This window comes from Ursus maritimus, unplaced genomic scaffold (genome assembly GCF_017311325.1).
Source record: "Ursus maritimus isolate PB19 unplaced genomic scaffold, ASM1731132v1 scaffold_16, whole genome shotgun sequence".
Lineage (NCBI taxonomy): Eukaryota > Metazoa > Chordata > Mammalia > Carnivora > Ursidae > Ursus > Ursus maritimus.
Window position 1 is genome coordinate 9,534,910 of NW_024424008.1, and position 19,089 is coordinate 9,553,998.

Here is a 19,089-nt window from a genome sequence, read left to right on the forward strand (position 1 = left end):
TAAATCAAGTAATGTCATTTCCTCGCTTCAAACCTCCCCCATTGCTCTTAGATTAAAACCCAAACCCTTTACATTTCGTACATCCTGCCATGACCTGGCCTCTGCCTACCCTCTGACCTCAGACCTTTGTCCCTGGGCGTGCTACGCTCTAGCGCATTGGACTTCTTTTGCTTCCTGGGGTACACTGGGCTGCCTGGACCCCCTGAAGGGTCTTTTGCCTTGAAGTTTCTCCTGCTCCGAATGCTCTTCCCTCAGCTTTTTCCCTGACCGACACTTCATTCAGCTCAAACACCAGTGAGGTTTCCCTGATCCAGACTATCTATCTACTGATGGCCCCGACCGGTCATTTTTTATTCTGTTGCCTTGTTTTATTTCCTTTGTGTCGCTTATCATTATCTGAAACATATTCCTTCACTCGTGTGTCTGCCTCCTCCATGAGCACAAAAACTGCGTGACAGCCTGGACCTTAATTCTTTTTTTTTTTTTCAAGATTTTATTTATTTATTTGACAGAGACAGAGAAAGAGTATACAAGCAGGGGGAGCTGGAGAGGGAGAAGCAGGCTCCCTGCTGGGAAGGGAGACCAAGGGGCTCGATCCCAGGACCCTGAGATCATGACCTGAGCTGAAAGCAAGCGCTTCACGACTGAGCCACCCAGGCGCCCCTGGACCTTAATACCCATTCCCCCACCCCCCTCCCCTCTGAGGCCCTCAGTTTGTTTCTCATAGTCCATAGTCTCTCATGTTTCATTCCCCCTTCTGATTACCCCCCCTTTCTTTATCCCTTTCTTCCCCTACCGATCTTCCTAGTTCTTATGTTCCATAGATGAGAGAAATCATATGATAGTTGTCTTTCTCTGCTTGACTTATTTCACTTAGCATAGTCTCCTCCAGTGCCGTCCATGTTGCAGCAAATGTTGAGAACTCGTTCTTTCTGATAGCTGAGTACTATTCCATTGTATATATGGACCACAACTTCTTAATCCAGTCATCTGTTGAAGGGCATCTCGGCTCCTTCCACGATTTAGCTATTGTGGACATTGCTGCTATGAACATTGGGTGCATATGGCCCTTCTCTTCACTACGTCTGTATCTTTGGGGTAAACACCCAGTAGTGCGATGGCTGGATCTGGACCTTAATTCTTGATCCCTGTTGTAATTCCTAGCTCCTTGGGACAGTGCCCACACATAGTAGGGTCTTACTGAATTTAAAAAATATTTATTTATTTATCTTAAGTAAGCTCTACATCCAACGCGGGGCTTGAACTCATGACCCGAAGATCAAGAGTCACATGCTCCACCCACCAAGCCAGCCAGGTGGGGTGCCCCTGAATGGTTTTTTAAATAAATGAAAATCAATGGAGGATAGACTACTTACCTGGATTATCTGATTCATGCGAGGAGTGAACCCTAGACTTAAGACTCCGAGTGCTTGGAATTTCACCGCATTAGTATTTTCATCATCATCATCATTATTGTTATCTCATTTATTATCATTCCACCGCCATCATCATCAACAACAGTGCTTCGTGGCTCATGCAGGTGCTTACTGTTTATCAAATGAATGAACGAATAGACATTAACCTTATAGCTAGCTTCAAAGGACCTTTCTAGTCTTATTTACTGTTCCTCCTTCCCCCGTTCTAACTTCTCACATGTCCTGTGCTCCGGCTACTCAGAAGCAATCATTTTTGCTTAGCACACCTTGTCTTCACATCTCTGTGTGTTGGCTTATTGTGCTGTTCCTTCTGTTTGGAACTCCTATTCCTTTTTGATGAGTTCTCGTTCTTTCTTCAGGACCCAGTTTGGCATCCCATCCAGATAGTCACTCTTTCTTCCGGGATTCCCTGTCGCTTTGCCCGCACCACCGTTAACAACTCATCTCCTAGAATTATTGTCGTGTGTTGACATAGCTGCCTTCTCCCTTAGGGACAGAGCTCCTTGAGGGCAGGGACAGTACATTTTCCTCTCTGTATTACCAGGAATCATTGCTGGGGCTGCCACACGGGAGCTTCACAGTATTTGTTGAAATCCATCTGGTATTCGGCATAGGCTACCTGCAGAGCCACGTGCTAGGTGTTGGAGGAGGAGATGAGCAAGGCTGGTCTAAAACACAGTCCCTGGCCCCGAGTGCTTACAATCTCATTGGACATATAAGTCCTTTTCATAGGAAAAAATATTTTAAAAAACCAGTGTATTCTACAGTTAAATGTGAGCCTGGAGAAAGCTTCGTGTGGCGGAACGTGTATAGGACTGGACTTGGTTTCTGGTTCCTACTCTACTATGAACTCACTATGTGGCTATGACACATTATTTCTCTTCTTTAGACCTTCGTTTTCTTCTCTGTAAACGAATTTATTTGATCAGAAGTCCTGGATGATTTCTAAAGCCCCATTCCAGCTCTGACATTCCGAGTTTGGCTCCATGGAAACTAGGTGGAGATGTGGCCAGAGCTCAGCGGTCTCGGTTTGCCCCCTGGTGGTCACTCAGCCACATCACAGCCGGGGAGACAGCTCCAGGCTTTTCCCAGGGATGGAGATAGCAGAGCTCAGAGCCTAGTAAACAAAGAACTGTGGAACAATGATCATTCTAGAAGAGAACAAATCAGGTTTCTCACTGGTCACTGGTGAATGGGTGTAGAATCCCACCCTTCCTCAGAACAGAGGAACTTGGGAGATCATGCGCTCTGATATCAGCTGAACCCATTTCATATCTGTTTCTTTCCAAACCAGTCAATCGTTGGGGGGCTGCTTTGTAGTCCCCCTGACTTTTTCTTCTGCTCCTGTCACAGTGCTCTGTTCTGAGGCACATCCTTCATTCTGGTCAGTATAACTATCTATCCATTTATTTATGACAAAATGGGTTTTTGTCCTTCCTTTCACTCTTTTCTTGGAGTAGGGCCATGAGCCAAAGTGAAGGTAGTAGAAGGATTTCTTTGGTGGGAAGGTGACCAACACTAGCAGATAAAGGGCTGTCTTTTAGGTGTTTCACTCAAAGTGGGGTTGGGGAGGGCATTTGCCTATTTCCTTATTCTCTATATGTTGAACCTAAAGGACTTCTTTTTTTTTTTTTAAGATTTTATTTATTTATTTGACAGCCAGCGAGAAAGGGAACACAAGCAGGGGGAGTGGGAGAGGGAGAAGCAGGCTCCCAGCAGAGGAGCCTGATGTGGGCCTCGATCCCATAACGCCGGGATCACGCCCTGAGCCAAAGGCAGACGCTTAACCGCAGTGCCACCCAGGCGCCCCGAACCTAAAGGACTTCTTAAAGCCACCTCTATTCCCTCAAAAACAAACAAACAAACAAAACAAAACAAAACAAAAAACGAAAAAACCCACAACTAAATCAAAGATGGAATTGGTTGCTTGGACTCTTGGGCCAGAGCCTAGATGAAAAAGAATAGGGACTCTGAGCGTAGGGAAGAGAGGAATAAAAACCAAGAGGATGGGAAGGAGGGGCAGAGAGAGACAGAGTGAGAACAGTCACTGATTCCAGGCGAATTCATAGGTATCTAGACAGGAAATTTAAGGAAACTAAAGATTGATTTTTTTCCACAAATGCGCTCATCTGCTAAATGGAATTTTTCCTTTTCTGACAATGCTCTGTTCCTTGAACCTCGCTAAACCTTAAAGGCATGTCTAAGGGGATAACATTCATTCAGTCCACATTGTCTGGAACGTGCCAAATGTTGTACCTAAAGCTGGCCCCGCCAGACGGGCGCAGCATCCATACCTTGCCTGCCTTGTTCACTGCTGAATTCTCAGCACCTGCACTATCCTACCGTGTAGCAGGTGCTCAGAAGCGAGTTGTTGAATCAATGAACGGTACCTGCCCTGTACTTTGTCCACTGATATCTCAGGTCCACAGAGGTAAGAGGAAGGCTGCTTGGATTATTTTTATTCCTCGGTGATAATGATAGGATTGAGAGTTAGTCTTATAAAATACACATCCATATTACTCCTTTGGTCCAAATGTTAAATCTTTCAATAGTCCCCCAAGAGCCTGAGTTTCTCTGTAAATGGAGATAACACTATACACACCTCACTGGGTTATTTTAGGTCTAAATGAGATAGATATATCATTGCCTAGCATATCCCTAGCATGTGGTATTTGCCCAATAAATTCCAGTTCCTTTTAGTCTCTCATTTTCAGTCCAATCCAGTGTTCCAGCCACATTGAATTTTTTATCAGTCCCACACAGGAATGCCAGGAAGGACATCCTGTCTGTCTACCTGGTGAACTTCTCCTCGTCCTCCAGAACAGAGCTCGAATGTCCTTCTCTTCTGTGAAACCTTCATCCCACTCCCTCTTGCTTTCTGCTTCTTCATTACCGTGTGTGTGTGTCTCAGTTACAGGACATGTAATTCTGTTATAATTTTTTTCTGTTGTAATTCTTTACTTATAGTTTTGTTTCTCTGTTAGGCTGTGACCTCAGGAGTACAGGGACGAAGGCTTATTTGCATTTGTAGAGTGTTTACAAAGAGTCTGGAGGAGGCGGGAAAGATGGCAGAAGGGTTAGCTTTACAAAAAAGAACTGCTTCTTCCTCCGAATCAAAAGGGAAGTAAGGGAAGATGAATAATAGTAAGAATGTAACAAGAGGGGCGCCCGGGTGGCACAGCGGTTAAGCGTCTGCCTTCGGCTCAGGGCGTGATCCCAGAGTCCTGGGATCGAGCCCCACATCAGGCTCCTCTGCTGGGAGCCTGCTTCTCCCTCTCCCACTCCCCCTGCCTGTGTTCCCTCTCTTGCTGGCTGTCTCTATCTCTGTCAAATAAATTAAAAAAAAAAAAAAAAAGAATGTAACAAGAATCTTTAAAGTGAAAGGGGAGACGCCAAATCTCAAGGGAAAATCTGGCTCGAGGGAGGAAGAATCCAGGGAGAAGATATCACCCCAAGAGATGAGGAGGATAGGGGAGCATTGGTGGCATTGGTATGGTCTGATCCTTCTCCTTCCTAGATGGGTGAGGTCTCGGGATAGACTCAGCACCTGGGCTGGCGAGAAGGGGCTGGTGGGCCTGCAGGGAGGCCCTAACGAGGCTGAATGGCCTTGCTTCACATCTGAGTCTTTCAGTCCCGCTGGAGGAAGCTGGAGACTCCAGTTGCTGGGGAAGGAGGGCGGGGTGTGCAGTGATGTGTATGAGGAGCTCTGGGGGGCTGGGGTGGTGTGGAACCGTGGTCGCAGTATGAGAGGGAGAGCGGGGAACTGGGGCAGCAGTGCAATCCCTAGAAAATATGGTAGGAACGGCAGAGCAAAAGCAGCTGGAGAGGGAGCATTGGTATGTGGGAGCATTGCACTGTGGTAGGAACGGCAGAGCAAAAGCAGCTGGAGAGGGAGCATTGGTATGGAGGCTGCACTGTGATTTGTTTCAATTGGCAACTTTGATGACTGCATCCGAGCGAGTCTGTGAGTCCCTCTTCCCTTGGTGCTCTGTGGTGGTACAGGTGGGGGCTTAGAAACGAGAACACAGGCAGCTCTGGCTCATTCTACACTAGGCTGTCGGACTAAGCTTCTTACATGGTTTTGTAACTTAGAAAGCCCCCTAGTCAACCATTTTCAGGTGACATTTCAAAAACAACAAACCAGTGTCTCCGTCAGAGTGCTTTGATGCAAACGCCAGAAATTGTGAGAATGTCAAGGAAAGAGAATTTACTGGAAGGCTACAGAGTTGACAGGAAGGCTGGAGAGTTGGATATGGAAAATGGGTTGTAACCTAGCAAGGCCAGGCAGCAGGCACCACAACCAAGTTCGTGCCTCAGGAACAATCTGGAATGGCCACCATCACTATGGTAGGGACCCCCATACTCCCAATCCCTCTGAGGGACCCACTGTGGCTGGACACCTACTGTCTCTGTTGCTCTGAATAATTCTAAGCTTGTCAGTAGGTCTCATGTCATTCCCTGAAGATTCAAAATTCAGAGATGTGTGGCCAGGTGGGGTCCTATGTCGTATTCTAGCCACTGGGGGGCAGGGAGAATATCTCTCAGCCTTAGTCTTAGCAATCCTGCAAATATTGCATAGAGTGGGGCACTCCCCCAAGTAAGAAGGACTTGAGATGCTGGTGGTAAACTAAAATAAAACAAAATGCCTACCATGCCCTCATCTTTACTTTTCCTTTCCATATATTCTGTTTTTGTCAGTTGTCAATTGCGATCATAATCTCAGGCTCCTAGATTTGACACGTTAGAATCATCCTCATCGCCCTCATTTTCCCACACAGTGAAAAACTCTCCAGATTTCTTAGGTTTGCCTTGCCTTCTGTGCCTGCTACTGCTTTAGTAAGATTACTCTGGCAACGGCATAGAGGAAAGAAGAGACTGGGAGAAATTGGGAGTCAGACTTCTAGAATGGTTGAGCTAAAAGAGACCTTTGAATTGATCTACCGTAGTGGGTCTTATCTGGGAGTTTTCATAAGAATTCCTATGGCATTAAGGAAATACACATGCTGGTATTTCACCTTCGGTTTGGGGGTTCAGTAGATCTGAAGTGGGACTTTGTTGTTGTGTGTGTACCTTTCTGAGGTGCATCCGAGGTTGAGACTGCTGAATTCCAATACGCTTGTTTTAAAAATGAGGGGACTGAGGCCCACAGAGAAGTTACCTGTTCGAAATCACACAGTGATTTAATGATAGGGATACAGGGGCCAGGACCAATCCTAGATCTCCTGGCCATTGGTCTAGTGCTACTCAGACCTCTTATTTTTTCCCTCTGTAAAGGAAAATTTCCTGTCTTTGTGTCCAAGAAAGCATGTTGCATGTCTGTGGTTCAGCTCTTCCAACAGTAAATAGGCTTCAGATTAAGAGCCGCAAGCTGTCAAGAATGAGCCCAGACCACAGGCCCCATTTCTTTTCTTTTTTTTAAGATTTATTTATTTATTTGACAGAGAGAGAATACCCGCCTGCGCATGCTTGAGCTGGCTGGGGGAGGGGCAGTGGGAGAGAAAGAATCCTGAAGCAAACTCCCCAGTGAGCATGGAGCCTGATGTAGGGCTTGATCCCAGGACCCCGAGATCAGGACCGAGCTGAAATCAAGAGTTGGCCACTTAACCGACTGACCCACCCAGGCGCCCCCCGAGGGTCCTATTTCTAATTGTACTTGGCTTGATCTCTGGACCACAGGCCTCCTTGTCAGAATCTGGGCAAAGCATACTCAGGAATCTCAACTGGGTGCTGAAATGCGGAGGATCCCCAGATCAAGGACAGTCCAGCCGAAGCCATACTTCTGTGTTTGCCAGCATTCTGACTGGGCCTCTGTGCACACAAGACCTTGTTTCAATTACTCAAAGACTCTTCTTCAATTCTTGACTGTTCTTTAGCCATCTGGTTCTCATCCTGGGAATCGACTTTCTTTTTCCTGTTCTCTGACTTCCACCAATCACTCTGGCTTACCACCAGTTCAGACACTATTTCCGGGCAGTCTCATGGAAAACCAGGGCCTCTGATGCCTTCCATTCCATTATGTTGCTTTTTTGATTCTACTCTCCTTATAAAATGTATGCTTTCCTATAAAGATTCCCAACAGGAAATGCCATTTGCTTAATGTCCTCCTGTTCCAGATCTACCTTAGTGCAAAGAAAGCAAAGCGTGGGAGAATTGCTACAGTAGAACCATCTATCAAAGGGGAGCCATTTTTTTTTCTTCCATCCCCTCTGCATCCAGAAGGGGGGCTGGCATCAAAGTCCGAGCACCTCACTTGGTGACTAGCCCCAGCGGGAATGACGAGGTCCGAGCTGTCCTCTGGGAAGCAACTCTGAGAGCTGTAGAGGATGCATTGGAGGAAGAGAGGCCGTGGGCAGGAAGATAATCCATAGGAGCTACTGCAATAATCTACGTGAGAGATGATGAGACATGAATTGGGCAGTGGGAGTGGGATGAAGAGGAGAAGATACTTGGGAAAATCATCATTTTGGTGGGAGAATAAGAAACTGACACATGTGGGAGATCAGGGAAAAGTAAAGAACACGAGGTTTAGAGCTTGAGGAACTGGGAGGATAGTACCTTTAACAGGATAAGGGGAATAAGAAATATGCTGTTTTGGAAGTAGGGTGGAAAACAGTGACTTTAATTTTGTAGGTGAGGAATGCAGACATCCAAGATAATGTTTCCATCAGGCAGTTGAATAGGCAGGGCTGGACTCAAGAGGTCTGGACTGCAGATATCAGTTTGGGAGTTTGAGCTGGAAGAAAGTGTGAGGTGAGGGTGAGGTGGCACCCAAAGGACTGAGGCCCGAGCCTAGGGGAATACCCACACTTAAGCCCCAAACAAGGGGGAGGGCTCAAAAGAATCTGAGAAAGAGCTGAGGGGTTGAGAAAAAAGCCCAGGAAAGTATGGTCTTGCCAGCCAAGGGAAGGGAGTTCCGGGAAGGATATGAAGACGGAGGATATGGAGATGAGGACTGACGAGAAGCTGTTATTTTTGGTAGTTAGTTGCTGGTCACAGTAGGCCTGGTCATGACAGCTACCCGCACATCAAACGAAGCACTGAGGGAAGGTTCTGGATAATTCATTATCTTCCCTACTCACTTTAGCCTTAGTTATCAGGGTATAGCTGGATAAATACCTGTAATTACTTCATAAAGTTTAATATCGCTCAGAATTTCCAAATTCCCTCAGTCCTCAACTTCATCTGGTTCAGTAAGAGGAAATTGCAAAGACTGGAGGGCGAGGCTGAAGACTGCATATAAGGTAATCATAAATATTAATGAGATTTCGCCTTCTGCCAATCAGGCCCGGGAAGAAGCTACCCCGGGCTCACTGGAGCCCCGCCCCCTCATAAATATGTAGACGGCACCGCCCGCCGCACACTGCCCCGCCCTCTACTCTTCTCCCTCGCAACGGACTCTCCCTTCAAACGGGAAACAAGATGGCGGCGGCAGGTCCGAGTACTCGGGCCTCTTCCGCGGCGGCAGCGGCAGCTCTCAGTCGGCGGGGCCGACGGGGCCGCTGTGACGAGATGGCGGCAGCCAAGACTGGGGCCCCGGGCGCAGCCTCTGGCCCTGCGCTGCTGGTGTTGCCGCCACCGCTGCTGCAGCCGCCGCCACCGCCGCGGCCGGAGGAGTCGGGCTGCGCCGGGTGCCTGGAGACCCCGGGGGAAGCGGCGGCCCTGCCGTGCGGCCACTCGCTGTGCGGAGGCTGCGCCCAGCGCGCCGCCGACGCAGCGGGCCCGGGTTGCCCGCGCTGCCGAGCCCGCGGCCCGGCTTGCGCCCGCCGTCGGGCCCGCGACGACGGCCAGGCCGACGCGGAGGTGCAGGGCGAGCGCGCCCGCCGCGGCCAGCCCGAGCGCTGCCGCCCGCGGCGGGACGGGGGCGCGGCCGCCGCGGGGCCCAGGCCGGAGCAGGAGCCGCGCGCCGCGGCCGCAGAGCCAGGTGGAGCTTCCCCTCCTCCCTTTGGGGTCTGGAGCGAGGCCGAGCGCGCCCGGCCTGGCCTGGTTAGGGGGTGGAGGGTCCCAGGCCGTACTCGAGCGGCCGAACTCGAGTTCCCGTGGGGTTGGAACTGGGCTCTGTCCAGGTGCATCTATTTCTGAATTTTGAACTTCGGAATGAAGTACGGGCAGGATGGATTTGGTGGGGCAGTGAGGGGATCCCGCGCCTTACGGAAGTCAGAAGTTTGGAGGGAAACGGCATTCTTGGAACAAGTTAGGGCCAGGTTGGAATGGTGTGTGGAAGAAGGGTTCCGAACTTTGCAGGGGCCCCGGAGGATCAGAGAAGTGCTTGGTTTAGTGTTGGGTGAAGAGCTTGGGGTCGAACTGCGTGTAAAGAAGTGGCTCCTGGGCCTGAATGGATCAGTGAGAGGTAGGGAGTATCCTGAGTTAAGGGGACCGGTTGCGCTTGAGGATGTGAAGGGAGCTTTTCAGACTTGAGTGTAGAGTGGGTTGAGAGAATGAACTCACATGTGCAGTTTTCACAAAGTCTCGAAAAATGCATGCTTAGCACAGAGCCTGGCACATAGTGAGGAAGCAATAAATCAGGGTTATTTATATTTATAATAATTCCAAAAATTAATAAGCTCCAGTAGTGCTGGAGACAAAACAAAACTGGATGGGGTTTAAAAGTTTCGTAAATGGAGATGGGTTGGAAGGGCTGCTTCTATCTCCATGGCAGTGTAGGTTTCCTACTATCATCCTGGCAGTTAAAAATCTGAGGCAGGACTGTTGCTTTCAACTTCTTGCCTTTCTTTACCCCCCATTGCCTGCCACTCTTTGGTGCTGAGCTTGACATAGAAAGTGTCCTGTAAAAACCACAAAACAAAACTGTGTTATAACTTAGGACTCTTTTTGAGACACATCCAATCAATACAACATCTACAGCTCTTTGATAAGAAATGCTTACCTAGGAGGAGATTTTCAAGAAGCATGATTAGGAAAGGCCAGATATTTGCACGTTTTGTGTTGGGAATTCTGCCATGTGTTATTTTCAGTAGGGAAAAGAAGGCGTTGCTTGTATATGAAAGTGCAGTGTCTAGAAACTACAGGTTCCAGAATGCAGTCTGTTGTGATTCAAGTAGACACCTGCCACTGTCCTAGGATACCTTACTTTTTTATTTCCGCCTTACTTTCCATATTCCTTATTATTCCTTTTAAGCTTCATAACATCCTTATGAGATAGGTACTTTTATTTCCATTTTACAGATGAAACTGAGGCCCAGATGTTAAGTAACTTGCCTAAGGATGAAAACACAGTTCCATCTGATTCTTGCTCAAATCAGGCAAGAAAGCCTCCCCAGATGTCATCTAATTTGTGGGTGCTGTGTGATGATCTCATATGCTCTTTTAATTTGCTTCAAATTCTGAGGTTATGGTAAAAAAAAAAAAAGTATTTTTCTGGTCTCCCTACTAGTACTGTTGGTTAGATGGTCAAATAGGATAGAAATTTCTATTCTTATTTCTAAAGTCTGGACTCCTCTGTGAAATAGTCTGAAATTTGATCTATGAGAGGGGCTATGGCTCGATAATTTGTGCAAACTTTTTCCCTTGAACAAATTTGTCATAAAGTGTATCAGTGATTAAGGAAAATTATATAAAATGAGATTCCAAATTAGGATGTATTGAATCACTGAGTATCCAGCAATTACTTTATATGTTTATGAGGATGTGATGAAAAATATTTTTCCTTAAATGTTCTTGTTGGATCATTGAGTGTATATAATTACAGGCTTATTAAGTCAAATCATTATGGAAGAATATTGCTGAGCAGGGTTTGGGAATTATCTTCTAGCTTTGGTGGGTTGTCTGGACTTCTTGAAGTTATATACAGTTTTTTAATTTAAAATTCTAATATGTAGTGTATTCACATACATATAAGGATGTATACAATGGAAAGATTCCTCCTACCCCTTTACTCATTTCCCACCAACATCAAAATTCTCATTTATTCCAGTTTCTTTATGCTGATACATAAAAATTCAGATATATTTATTTTAGTTTTTGATCTTTTTACACAAAAGGTTGTATATTGTATACGCTGTTCTGTAACTTGCTTCTTTCATATAACAATACATGATGGAAATCTTTTCATATCAGGTTTCTTTATTCTACTTATAGCTACAAGGAATTTCATTGAGTGGCTAGAACAATTTACTTAACCATCTACTGGTGGACATTTAGTTTGTTTCCAGTCTTTTGCTGTTATAAATAGCTATTCATGAAATTGTTATACACACACACACACACACACACACACACACACGTATTGTTATGGAGAGGTCACCTGTAGCTTTCATCAGATTCTGAAAGAGTTGCAAAAAGAAAGCTAGGAACCATTGTTTTAATACAGGTCCCTCATTCTATGGGAGGGAGAACTGAGGCCCAGAAGAGAGTAGAAAGTGACCACAGGCACCTGGGTGGCTCAGTCTGTTAAGCGGCTGCCTTTGGCTCAGGTCATGATCCCTGAGCTCAGGTTATAATCCCAGGTTCTGGGATCGAGCCCCACGTGGGGCTCCCTGCTCAGCAGGGAGCCTGCTTCTCCCTTCCCTCTGCCGTGCCCTCTGCTTTGCTTTCTTGCTGTCTGGCAAATAAATAAATAAATAAATAAAATCTTAAAAAAAGTGACCAGCTAATGGGCATCATGAGTTAGTAGCAGATAAACAAGGACCAGAAGGGTAATCCATAAATAAGAACTAAAACATAGCCTAATTCCCAGTTAAATGCTCATGATAGCTTTTAATAGGGAAAACTAAAGATACCGGTTTTATAAATATTTACATTGTGTTTTTGAGTGGGAAACAGCAATAGAATTAGCAATTTTAGATATAGTCGGAAGTATATTGCTTAGCAATATTCTTTTGGCATAGTTAGGCCAATTGATGAAAGAAAGGTCAGGCCTGCTCTATAATACTGGAAATTAAATTTTGTAATACATGCAATGGTGTTTAAGTGAAATTCTTACAGTTTTGTTGTTGAAGCCCCATGGCTCTTTCAGAATTGAATTGTCTATGAGATAAGTGCAAGAGTTTGTGCTTGTTGAAAATTTTGGTTGTGTTGGTGACATTTTTGTTTTTTTTGCCAGCTTCTTGGCAAGCCTTAAAGTTCAGAACCTTAAGGACTCCTGTATAAAATGTTTCGTTTTATTATATGCATTGTCGGTTTGCTTTTGGATATGGTATCAGTGGATTTGTGCAACATTGTGTGAAGGCTGCTTCAGCTTTGTGTTCCTCCAGGAGCTGTAGCTCGTTACGTATACCGACGTAGTGTTTGGACCGTTTGGAGCAAAATTCGCAAGTATGCAATGAATGCCTATGCTCTGTCAGCCAGGCACTGTTCTAGGTCCTTGGGAGACATTAGTGAATGAAATAGTCAAAGGTTTCTTCTTCTTGGAGCTTATATTCTAAACTTAGAGACAGTCTTGGTCTGTTGATTCAAAACAAATGTAGCACACAGGCATAGATAGATACCTTTGCAACTGCAATTGACCCTTGAACAACAGGAGTTTGAACTCTGTGGGTCCACCTATACATGGATTTTGTTCAATGAATACGTTACAGTGCCGTAAATGCATTTTCTCTTTCTTAGGATTTTCCTAACATTTTCTTTTCTCTAGCTTTATTGTAAGAATACAGTATATCATGCATATAAGATACAAAATATATGTTAATCAGCATTTTGTATTATTAGTAAGGCATCCGGTCAACAGTGGGCTATAAGTAAAGCTTCGGGGAAGTCAGAAGTTACTGTGGAGTTTTTGTTGTGCCAGGGGTCAGCTCCCCTCACCCCTGTATTGTTCAATGGTCAACTGTGTATACAACAGCAGTACTTAAGTCTCATTGATAATAATTAATGGATTTTAAGAATTCATTTAGTCTTTTGATTTGAAATCAAGCATGATCGTTCTGAATTATACTGCCTTTGAACTTGAAACCAAGACCTTGGGGCGCCTGGGTGACTCAACGGGTTAAGTGCCTTCGGCTCGGGTCATGATCCCGGAGTCCTGGGATTGAGCCTCATGGCGGGCTCCCTGCTTCTGCTTCTCCCTCTCCCTCTGCCCCTTTCCAGCGCTCTTGCTCTCTCTCTCTCAAATAAATAAATAAAATCTTAAAAAAAAAAAAAAAAAAAGACAAGACACCAAGACCTTTTAGGACAGTTCTTTTCCTTCTACCATGGGTAATAATTGAAGAGAAAAGCTAGACAAAGGCCAGTGAACGTTTTAAACTGGCAGTTAGCACTTTTTAAAAAATGTTGAGTGTTAAAAGTGCATTTCAAAAATTGAATAGTACCTCATTTATCCCTTCCCTTTAATCCTACCCAACCTCCCTGTTCACTTAGGGTTAACATTATACATTTTAAAAATTTCCTCTTTCTGTGACTAACAAGTAGTTCTGGTTTATTACTCAGTTGGCAGACAATGTTTGCTATGTGTGCAGCCTAAACTGCATTTAGAACTAATGAATAATGAAATCATGTGATTGTAGTGTAAAAGGACAAGAATTTCCCTCATCTGTAAGGATTTGTTTTGGAATGTATAAAATGACTCAACTTTTTATCCTTAATGACACATATTCCAGAATTCGAGAGTGTCCTTATGTGTTATACTAATGCCGGAAACAACGGAGAATGAGATCACCTCACCAACTAAACATTAATTGCCACTGGAGGACCATCTCTATTCTATAGAATTGAGGATTGAGCAGCAGGGATTTAGGAAGTATTTGGTTTTGTCCATTCATATTTCCACTCCTGCCTGCCTTCCAGTTAACCTGGGTGAGTTGCTTACCCTTGAATTCATTTATATTGGAGTTTCTTTGAGCGTAGGGTATAGGATATGTTTGTCAAATATCATCCCACTAATTCAGTGAGCATTTTGGGGGCACATGCTCTGTAAGATAATACAGTAACAAAGATGAATAAGACATGGTCCCCGCTCTTTGAGTCTTCGCAGTCTGGTTGGACAAACGCCTTACCTAATAACATTACAAAGTGGTAAGTGAGGTGAAGGCATAATGCCAACAGAGCATAGGAATGGGATAACTAAGAGTGGAGGAAAGCTGAGGAATTTGAGCTGTATGTTGAAGAGAGTAGGAATTCATCAGATGAGGGAGGAGGGGATGGCCATTCCAGGGAGAACCTTCATGTACAAAAGCGTGAAGACCCTTGGCCTATTCAGGGACTGACAAGGAGTCAAATATTGATGGAATGTGGGACTGGAGTGGGGAAGGAGAAGAGAAGGGACGATGGAAGTTAGATCACAAAGAGCTTAGTATGTCACGATAAAAGAATTTGGGACTTTATCCTATAGATGATGCAGAGCCCTTAAAGATTTTTTTTTAAGGGGGTAATGGAGAGAGGGAGGGAGAGAATCTTAAGCAGGCTCCATGCGCAGCGCAGAGCCCAACGCAGGGCTCGATCTCACCACCCTGAGATCATGACCTGAGCTAAAATCAAGAGTCAGATGCTTAACTGACTGAGCCACCCGGGCACTCCTGCCCTTAAAGATTTTTAAGTAAGTGGAATGACATCATCATAATGTGCTTCAGAAAGACAATATTGGTTGGAGTATGGAGGAAAGATGTGAAAAAAAAATGAAGGAGTCCAGTTAGGGGGCTATTTTAGTAGTTCAGGCAAGAGATGAAGAGGGGCTGGACTAAAGCAGTGGCTATGGGGGTGTTGCCTTCAGTCATGCATTAATTTAGTAACCATTTGAGGGACTTCTATGTGCTAGGCACTGGAACTAGAAATAGAATAAAAACATGACTCTTTCTCTTCAAGTTGGTGTAGTTGGGAAGATTGGTATATAAACATGCCCCTGAAATGTATAATAAATGCAATTATAACCATAATGCAAGATATAATTGTAGAAAGCAATAAGTATATATTAATAGAGCAAGTTAACAGAGCAGGATCTGGAGATAGACTACCTGTGTTTGAATTCCCACTCTGCCATTCATAGCTGTGTGTCCTTAGTTTCCTCATTTAGAAAGTGGGAATAGTAATAGCAAAATTATAAGGTTGTCGTTAAGACTAAATGAGTTATTAGAATGCGTGGCAGATGAAGAGCTCAATGAATGTTAGCCATTTCACAACGAAGAGAATCAAACTTGGGACGGGTCAGGAATGGCTTCAGTAAAAGTTAGACACTAGACCCTGGATATTCGGTAGGTGGGTGACGGCAGGATAAAGATGAAGGAAATCAGTATATTTAGAAGCACGGGGGTATGAAATAACGAGACTTCTAGGGATTGTTACGTAGGAGTGGTTGGAGCATAGAGTTCATGGGGGAAAGTGGAAGGAGATGGAATTCCAGAAATCAGCAGTTACTGGATAATCGTGGACTTTGAATGCTGTGCTCAGGAGTAAGGATTCACTGAAGAGTTAAGAGGAGTTCTATCTTTGCATTTTCAAGTGATTACTCCTATGGGGTTAATGTAGCAAATGGATTGGAGAGCCCAGATTCTCTTTTAGCAAGATGGCTAACTGAGATAAGACTTATCTGCTACAAATATCCAGAAAAACTGGATGATACCGAGCTACCAGTTCTTTTAAATGCGTTCCTGAGCTTGCAGGAAAGACAGGAAAATCTCCAGGTTCTAGAAATAAAAATGAAACTAAAACCCAAAACTTCAGTAAGCCTTGAGCTCATGCTGTGTTGCCCTGGAGCAGGGTGAAGGGGTGGAGGGAGGGGTTATTTCTGGTTTTCTATTCCTAGTGGACTGAGTTTTAACCATGTAGAAAAAGGAACCAAAACTAAGACTTCTGCACAAAACTGGGATTCTTGATGTGCATTCAAAGTCAAAGGGTGGGTAGAGAAAAATCTTCCCACTGACACAAGCCAGTAACAAGAAATCTTGTCTTGATTTGCCTGGGTTCTATATGGAAAGGAAATGGGAAAAAAAAGTTTCTCTGAGAAAGTGAAGCACAAGACATGCCTTGGTTATATTTGGGATCTGAGTTTATATTATATGGTTTAAGTGTCACCATGTTGAGAAATTAATATAAAAGCTGGCTCCAAACTAGTAACACCCCTGGGTCACCTGGTGAAAGGAAAAACAAGACTCTAAGGGGTCCTCCCAACTCGGGCCAGAAGAGATTTTCTAAGGAAGGAGTCCAGCTGAAGATGCACTTATAATTAAATGTGACACACGAGGAAACCATTTTTTTATGCTGATAATTATTTAATTATAACACGATATTATTGTTTTATTGTAATAATAATTTTAATTACAATTGTGATGTGTGTCATACAAGATATATATTTATGTGCTTTTAGTGCATGTGTGTGCATGTCTGCACCTGCTAGTGTGTGAGGGGGTAGGGTGGTTCTAATCCAGCCTGAGGGAATCTAGGAAGACTTCCCCGGGGAGGTGGCCTTTAAGCCGAAAACAGCACCTATTATGTGCCCAGCACTGTTCTCGGCCCTGAGGAGATAGAGAGATAGATAGATAGATAGATCAGTAAATAAAATAAAGTCACTGCGCTTACATTTGCATGTTAAAATAATCCCTGGGGCTTCTCTGGAAGGAACAGATTGGAGTGAATTCAGAGGGTTGCCTTCCTCCTTCTCTTCAGGTTAAGTTCTAATTTGAACCAAAAGACCACTGATTGTTTCCTCCCCAGGAAAGTCCGGGGAGGCTGAGCAGGAAGGCCCTGTGGAAAGGTGAAGTGGAGGAGGGAGGGGGACCCTGGGTCCTAAGTCTCTGGGCCTCGGGTGGGAGGCAACAAATGACAAGGCTGAGGCGGGGCCAGGATGGCTGACCCTGAGGAAGTTGCAGAGGTTACTTGAGCCGGATTAAGAGCCGGACTGGACTCGTAAAGACCAGGAAGGAAAAGGAAAGACAGAGGTACTGCCCAGCTCCAGAGCATCAAGAGAAAACGCATTTTGGATGGAGCACTTCCGTTCAAGGGTTCTCCTCTAAGACAAAGCGTTGAGGGAAGTGGCCCCCTAAATTTTGCATATTTAACAAGACCCAGGTGAGTGCCTTTCTAGAGAAAGGGAGAAGTGGCTAGAATATAGCTAAACCCTACAGGGGCCTGTTTGCAGCTTTGTCAGAGAGAGACAGACCGTGTCTGTGTTCTGCCTACCGGGGTAGGGGTGTGCATGTGTGTGTGTGTGTGTGTGTGTGTGCATGTGCACGTGTAAAACATCTCTGTTTCTTTGTGTGCATCGAGGAAACCATTTTTTTAACATAAATGAGAGTTAGTAGATATAATAAGCAAGAAGATTATATCTCCGGGAACCAGGATAGTAGAATAGCAACTCGAACGATAATTTAAATTAGCACATTTTAAATGACTGAAGACATTAAAGAAGTAATTGACATCCCAGAAAATGAATAAGACGTTATGAAACAGGTACATTTGAAAAAGAGCTAAACATAATGAAAAATATAGCCAGTGAGGTTAAAAAAAAGCTCAGTAAATAAGCAATAGCTTACACAGATGAAGAGAAAATCAGCAAGCTGGAAATTAGATATGTGGAAATCCTGAAAACACAAAACAGTAAACGATGAAGGAAAATCTGAAAGAGGTGAAGAAAAAGATCAAGAAGACCTGACATCTACTAGTAATTACAGAAGGAGAAAAATGGAATGAAGAGACATTGAATCGAAAGAGATGATGACTTGAGAATATTTCAGAATTAATATAGAGACATGAATCCTTAGGTTTTGGACTTAAGAGGCCCTAGAAATAATTAAATGAACAAAACAAACAACCCCCACAACTCAACTCATTGCAATGAAACTGCAGAACACCAAAGGCACTTTAAAAAGCAACCAGAAAGGAAAGACAAAGGAGCAACAGACCGAGAGTGGGCATCTTGTAATCAACAAGAGAGGCCAGAGGAGAATGGAATAATGTCTTCTAAGTGTTGAGAGAGATCTGAATTTTGTACTCAGCTAACTTATTCAAAAGTGAGGGAAAAATAAAAATATTTTCGGATTTACAAAAATATGGAGAATTTACCATGCTATTTCTGAAAGAACTATTATACTAAAGAATGTACTTCAGGAGGAAAGAAATGTAACGGAAGAAGGAAGGATACAAGAAGTCATGGTGAACAAAGAAATCGGTACGTAAACTAAGCCAACATTGACTGTATAAAACAAAAATAGTTATGATAAATGTGTGGGGGGCCAAAACCGAAGTAGAGCTAAAATATTGGACAAGGATAAAATGTAAGCTGGGAGGGAAAGAGATCAGTATTAAAGAGTTCTAAGGTTCTATATATAGTTCAGGAAGGTAGAGATATTGATTAACTTTAGGCTCTCAGTCAGATGCATATTAAAAATTTAAGGGTAACCACTAGAAGAAATACTATGTATAACTTGATCTGCTGCATATATATAGAACCATATCTTTCCCAAATTAGAGAATATACATTCTTTTTAAATTTAAATTATGTGCACAAAATTAGGCACAAAGAAAAGTTTCAACAAATACCAAAGATTTCTACAAAAACCATGTTATCTGACCCCAATACAGTAAAATTAGAAATGAATGACCAATAGAACCCATCCCCTCCCAGTCCATGTTTGGAAATTAAAATGCAAAAACAAACTCCTAAATAATGTAAAGAACAAAATCATGGAAATTGGAATATATTTAGAATTGAGTAACAGTGGGAACAACTATCTCAAAATCTGTGGAATACAACTAAAACAAAACTAAGGAA

At 44.0% G+C, this 19,089-nt stretch overlaps 1 protein-coding gene across 1 annotated transcript in view; it reads left to right on the forward strand.

Moving 5' to 3' along the window:
• Positions 1 to 8,855: 8,855 nt before the first annotated feature.
• The window catches only part of RNF169 (ring finger protein 169), an 84,571-nt gene continuing 74,337 nt past the window's right edge, over positions 8,856 to 19,089 (forward strand). Inside the window, 1 exon segment of the mRNA XM_008707427.2 lies at positions 8,856 to 9,357. Coding sequence (XP_008705649.2) covers positions 8,856 to 9,357 — 502 coding nt within the window.